At 38.2% G+C, this 6,375-nt stretch overlaps 1 protein-coding gene across 2 annotated transcripts; it reads left to right on the top strand.

Annotated features, from left to right (window-relative positions):
• LOC103450953 (uncharacterized) lies at window positions 1-6,138 on the top strand. Of its 2 annotated transcripts, XM_008390360.4 has the most exons (11): window positions 1-1,081; window positions 1,375-1,443; window positions 1,710-1,931; window positions 2,034-2,309; window positions 2,416-2,484; window positions 2,846-3,334; window positions 3,411-3,479; window positions 4,003-4,167; window positions 4,263-4,479; window positions 4,579-4,926; window positions 5,543-6,138. In XM_008390360.4, exons 1-11 carry the CDS (start codon window positions 110-112, stop codon window positions 5,653-5,655), a joined length of 3,009 nt encoding a protein of 1,002 aa, XP_008388582.2. In that variant the 5' UTR covers window positions 1-109; the 3' UTR covers window positions 5,656-6,138. The 2 variants fall into 2 exon arrangements, with proteins under 2 accessions (XP_008388582.2, XP_017191958.2); XM_017336469.3 differs by lacking the exon at window positions 2,416-2,484 and having other exon boundaries at window positions 29-1,081.
• The last annotated feature ends 237 nt before the right edge of the window (window positions 6,139-6,375 follow it).

Genomic DNA, 6,375 nt, shown 5'->3' with positions numbered 1-6,375 from the left:
CCCACATGCAACAACGAGATCTTAACCAGCGCGTAACGGAACATCCCTCCTTAGACGCACAGAAGCAGAGAGAGAGGCCCACACACAGAGCTTCAAAGCCCTCATAGCCATGGCGGAGGTCGACGACGCCGGGGGCTTCGGAGACTTCAAGTTCGTCACCGCCGTCGATCCCAAGCCCAAGATCAACGGACGAGATTCGACCGTCTCGGACGACGATTGGGGCGACTTCGTAACGGACAGCACGAGTCAGATCAAAGCTCAGGCCGTGCTCTCCAATGGAATCACGTACTCCCAGTCACCTCCCTCCCAAATACCCGTCGACCCTTTGGGGTTTTTCGTTCCTAATGGGTCGGCGCCGACCCGAACGGAATCAGAGCCAATCCAAGTTGAGACTGAGCCCGCGAAGGCTGATAAGACTCGGTGGGTAAAGCCGCAGGGAGCTTTGCCGTTATCGTTATTTTGGGAAGAGCAGGAAGAGGACTCCGGTGCGGGTGAGTCCAAGGTTGGGGACGTTGCAAACGAGGGATTTGCGAAAAAGGAGTCGAATTTGAATGTTGAGATCAATGATTTGATTGCAAATTTGTACGGTCATAATCCAAAAGTCGTGGTTCGAAATGGGTCGGATTCGAATTTCGGTCCTGGAGGTCCCAATTCAACAAAAAAGGGGTTGGATTTCAGTGCAAATGGGATGGATTTGAAGTTTGATGCTCCCATTCCGAACGGAAATGGGAACTTTGGTGGTTTGAATTTTGTTTCGAATGGTTTTGATATGAAATTTGACGATGTGGGTTCGAATTCAAATACAAGTGTGTCGAATTCGGGTTCTGGTGGTCCTCATACGGTAAAAAACGGATTGAATTTCAGTGCAGATGCATTGGATTTGAAGCTTGATGCTCTGGTTCCGAAAGAAAATGGGACATCGGGTGGCTTGAATTTGGATTCGAATGGTTTTGATTTGAAATTTGATGGGGTAGATTCGAATTCAAATACACTTGGGTTGAGGTTGGATTTGGAGGAAGGAAATGGGGACTTTGATGAGGAGGATGAGGATGGTTGGGAATTCAAAGCTGCGGATTTGAAGGTAAAAGTTGTTTTCTTTGGTGATTTGGTGATTTGATGATCTTGTTTATTTAGTCTGGACTCTGTTTGGTTGCTGAGAAAACTGAAGTGAGAAAAAAAAGTAGAACTTCTCCCTCTCTGGTTTGAAATGCGTACTGAATTCTAGGTGGATTAGTGAGGAACAATTCTACTGGCTTTTTAGATTTCTTATAAGCATTGATGAAGATTAAATGGAGCATTGGAAAAACTATGGTCTTTGCATTTGGTACTGTTTATTTATTTTACTCATTGTTTTAATTTTATTCTTCATATCAGGAACAAGGGGTTGTGGAAGTAGCAGGATCGAAAGCGGAATCAAGTGCACACGCACGACCAGGAATCCAGGCGGGTATTGTTTATTGTTGCATGTCTTCATTGTCTTGTTTAGGTGTAGTTTTTGTGTCCCACCATGGAACTTCTCTTTGAAAAGCAGAACTTACTATTTCAATCACCCTCTGTCTCTTCTGTTGTGATTTTTTCATTTCCACACTCAAATAGGGGACTTAGATTTTCTATCTAAATCGAATACTATAGCATGCCATTGTACTTTTAGAAAGAAAAAAAAAACCTGTTCATTTGGTCCCCCAAGTCTGACATTTCTCATTTTGAAGGTTGATGAGAAGTGGCAAGCAAATACTGGAGGAAGTGGATTTAGTGGGGGGTTTTCATTTGATTTCAACCCAAAGCCTGTTACTCAACATAATTTTTTCTTCGATCCACTTTTGAAAAGCAAGCAGAACAGTGCTGCGGATATTCCCAATTCTACTCCAGTTAATGGAAATCTGTGGGAGTTCAAGGATGCATTTTCAGAAACTGGAGCAAAACATAAGTTGGTGAGTTAGTTTTTTATTTTTTTATTTGTATTATTTTTGGTATTTCTGATCTGGTTTACTGAAATGTTGACTATCAAAGAGTGACTTAATTTTTGGTTGTAGGAAGAGGCAAGGGCTGCCAATCCTGCTGGTTTTGTCTCCCGTGCTCATAATGATTTTTTTGCTGCATTTCATGGGGATCCCCACAAGTCTGGAGAAAACTTTGCATTTCCTTTTATCCCGACTTCTAGCAGGAAACATGGTGTAATCTCAGATTCACATTCCAGTGGCAAGAAAGAGGACATTGAAAAAGATTTGAGTAGTTCTCCAGATGTTGGGTCTGATGACAATTTTTGGGAATTTAAGGATGCATTTTCCGAATCTGGATCAAATATTGAGGTAGATGATTCAGTCCGACTTTGATTTGTATTTATATGCATGTTTTTTCATGTACATTAGAAACTTTTAAGGAATTGGAATAGACTTATATTAATTTTGGGTGTAGGGGGAGTTAGTGGTTGGCGGTAATCCTCCCGCCAATATAAAACCATATGTCATGGGTTTTGAAATCCAGGTACTCACGTCGCTCCTGATCTTTCTTTTATTGACACAATCCTATATGTTTTTGAGATATTTATTTTGTTTTGCTTATCATCTGTAGCTGTTCACTTTAAATAATTTGGAGACTAAGAAAAATTCAACTGTCGCATGTTCTTGAATCATCTAAGTTAGCAACTTTACCATCTTGGTGTTAATGTCTTTGTATTAGTGTACTCTAGAATTCCTTGGTCTAGCTTGTTTTTGCCTCATCAATGTTTAAGCTCTCATTAACAAATTGACAATTGTGCTTGTGGTGTTGAAGTTTTTTGTTCATTTATGCTCTATGAGCAAATGCTCCATACTAATTTTCAATTGTTTTCCCTTCTATTTTACAGCATAATGAGGTAACATTGGAAGAAAATCATCGACGAGCCTTGCCCTTGTCCATTTTTGGAGATGATGAACTAGAGACTGATGATTCCTCAATTCAACAAGATATTTCTTCTCTTACCACTGCATCCCACCAAGTAAATACCAACAAAAGCCCTGCGTCCAATTTATCCATCACGGATCTAATATCAAGCTTATACAGTCAAGTGGACCAGAACACTAACACAATTCATGCGCCGAAACCAACTGAAAGTATTATGGATCCTGCCCCAACCGTTTTGGAATCTAATTTTGGTGGTGATGATTTTGATGAAGATTCTTGGGAATTTAAGGATGCTGTTTCAAGTGATCAAAACCAAACCTATATTGCTACTCTTGAAGATTCACCTCACGATTCTTCTGCTAAAGTCCATCTTGATAATTATGTGGATTTATATTGCAAATTGAAGGATGAAACATACGGTCTTGCACTCTACCATCTTGAAAATAAAAAGGTTAGTAATTTACTCAGACAAACTTTCTGTTACGAAATTTTAAGTATTAAGTATATGAAATGTGCATTTTTTTTAGAAAGCTCAAAGTGGTGCTACTCTTTCTGGTGAAGATACAACAATAGAGACTATGGAAGAGGAAATCCAGGTTTGTGCTTTAAATGGTCATTTTATTTTCCTTATTTTTTTTATTACCATGTCTTATGCGGCTATGCCCAAGTAAAACTGAATCGACATGTTAGCTAATTGGTCTTATAGCATTTTCAATGGACTTGGTTTTTGAATGAATTCTTTTGTTATGTTTGTAATTTTGTAATAACTTCTTTTTGTAGCTTTTGTATAATAAGTTTCATTAGAGGATAACATGGACTTTTTTACTTCTTTTATGGCTTTATAATACTTCTTTCGTGTTTGGACTATCTTGGGAATCATCATGTGTGAATAGCATTAAGCATGAAAATCAGGAACTAACGTTGGTGGATTTCATATTTCTGTTAAATAATTGAATATTCGGCTTATTAATTAACTCAATTATTTTTTGTTTGAGATTTGAAACATTCTTACAGAGACCAAATGATATGAGTGTATGATGGTGCTTAAGTCAGTAGTTTTGTGGAGCTTAACACTTTGTAAGTTAGTTTTTCCTAACTTCTTATGGTCTCTTGTTATAGAAATTGTACAATGAACTGCATCAACACAATATGATCTCCGATCAATTCTGGTCAGGGAATCTTTCATCAAGAAATACACACATTCAAGAAGTTCGTAAACTTCTACAGGATCCAAAGTTCCAAGTTCTTGAATCCGAATACCAGTTGTCACAAAGGTTGTCATTGGTATGTATCTTTGCATTGATATGACGTAATGAAAACTTTTGTTATAACGTGTAAGTGGACTTTGCTTGACACTGCTTATACTTTGGCTTTGATAGGCAGAGAATGATTTGAGATCTGCTGTTGAACTTTCAAGACACGCGGCATCCATGTTAAGGATTCTTAGATTGGGATCAACTGAGGAACAATCTAACTTCATTTCCACCTGGTCTCGAATGGTCTCCTTTTGCGCTGAAGAGTTGAAACATGGTTCTCTAATTTGGAGGCAATCATTAGAAGCGAATGTTCAGAATCAAATACTATCTGAACCTCAAGGTACCCCATAAAAAATTGTTGTTGATGGATTTCATAATTTATGTTACTTCTCAAAATTTTCTGATTAATTTTTTGTTTTTATCTTTTGTGGAAACATAGGCAAGCAGTATATTGTTGCCCTTGGAGAAATTTACAGAGTAGTTTTAGTTCTTGAAGCGTCTGCCAAACTTTACAAGTCATGGATTCTATTACATTCTTCAAACTGTTTTAGTTTTTTTTCTCTTCTGAACGAGTGCTCTACTTTATGGTCAAGTTCGGGACTTGATGAAGCTCTCAAGAGCATTTCGGATGCGATTGATTTTAAATATGACGAGACCGTTGCTGCACTACTAGATTCCATGACATACATTCATCATCTGGATGCATTTGCTCTCCAAAACCAAGTTGTTGTATATGGCCAAGAACCTATTTGTTCGCTAACACTATTAACTGCAGGAGCCGTGCCAGGTATGCAGAAGTTGATTTTAATCACCAACCGTCGTTTCATTACACCTGGCCATGCGATGAATCTCTCTCAACTCTTTTGGTGCTTGCATCGTACATGTCCAGTAAACTTTTGTCCAGTTTAACAATCCTTACCAGACACCAAGCAACACTAAATTTCTTTGTTGCTCATTAAGATATGATTATTTGAGTCAAACTAGTAACATTGTGGAAAATTTCTAAATATTTAGTGATACTTTAGTGAGTTTGAAGTAGTCCCTTTTCAGCTTACCTTTTTTGCAGCGTTAGTATGTTGAAACTGTTGGTAGTTTGGTCATCACTCTTTTGGGTGATAAACTAGGATACCTGAGATGCATACTTGATTTACGTCACCTAGTAAACTCGGTCCTTTTTTCTCTCAAGAAAAGTTTCATAAAACTATTAGCAGTATAGGCGCATCCGCTCACAAGTAAATGTACATCTTCACATCTGAAATCCTCGCTGTATTTTCATATTCATCTCGAACCTATGTTTTGTGTTTCTACTCTTTTAATGTATATGTATTGTGTTTCTGCCCTTTTAATGTATATGTTTTGTGTTTCTGCTCTTTTAATGTATTAGTTTGGTTTGTATGTTTCAGGTATTAAAATGGTGATGTGGAATGGGGAACACTACTTATTGACGCTTGCGAACTTGTGGGCAAATTTAATTAGTCCTAGTCCTCCGGAATTGCCCCACTTGAGTTATAGCTGATCGCAGAATCATGCTCGAGGAATATGAGGACTTTTGACACGCTCTTTGGCGGAAAATAGCCGCTGCATCTCTCCGTTCTCTCTAGAATTTGGCTTTGCCGGACTGAAAAAGCATGACGATCTTTCAGAAAGAACGGTGGTGGCTTCCCAACAACACGATTAGGAAGAAATCTGATCCGAAACACGGTAGGCTGCTCAGTTTGATCCGACCAAACCGTTATCCGATTCTTGTGTTTCAAGCTTGCCATTCATTTTTGTGTAGCTATTGTACGATAGTGATTCGATGTAGAAATTGTTTTTGTATCAGTGTGTGTGTACTTGTGTTTCCGAAGGTAAAACCGGGTGAATAAGGAAAGCATCCTAGAGCCCGGTTTTAGAATTTTGAAACGAGGAAGAAAAATAGGATGTTACATATGTTGGTGCAAAATGGAAATAGAACCTTTTTGTGGTGTAGTACTTAATAATATACTTTGTATTGTGTTTATGGACAAGGATCCTCCTGTGATCATGATCGTTCATCGTACATTGTGCGGTCAGTTTTCGTTAAGTAATATTTATATTTAATTTTAAATTTAAAATGATTTATGATCGCATGATGTACGCTAAACGATCATGATCACGGGAATCCCTAAGAAAAGGATCCGGCGAGGATCCTTTTCTTGTGTTTATAACATGGATGAGCTACAAGGTTATATACTTTGTATTGTGTTTATAACATGGA

This window comes from Malus domestica, chromosome 12 (genome assembly GCF_042453785.1).
Source record: "Malus domestica chromosome 12, GDT2T_hap1".
NCBI lineage: Eukaryota > Viridiplantae > Streptophyta > Magnoliopsida > Rosales > Rosaceae > Malus > Malus domestica.
This window is presented reverse-complemented; position numbering and strand designations above follow the sequence as displayed.

Excerpts from the sequence above, each read along its gene's own strand:
- LOC103450953 (XM_008390360.4), top strand. The coding sequence starts at position 110 with ATGGCGGAGGTCGACGACGCCGGGGGCTTCGGAGACTTCAAGTTCGTC. Across the intron at positions 2,310-2,415 it reads AATCTGGATCAAATATTGAG|GGGGAGTTAGTGGTTGGCGG; the intron begins GTAGATGATTCA and ends TTTTGGGTGTAG. Across the intron at positions 4,927-5,542 it reads AACTGCAGGAGCCGTGCCAG|GTATTAAAATGGTGATGTGG; the intron begins GTATGCAGAAGT and ends TGTATGTTTCAG.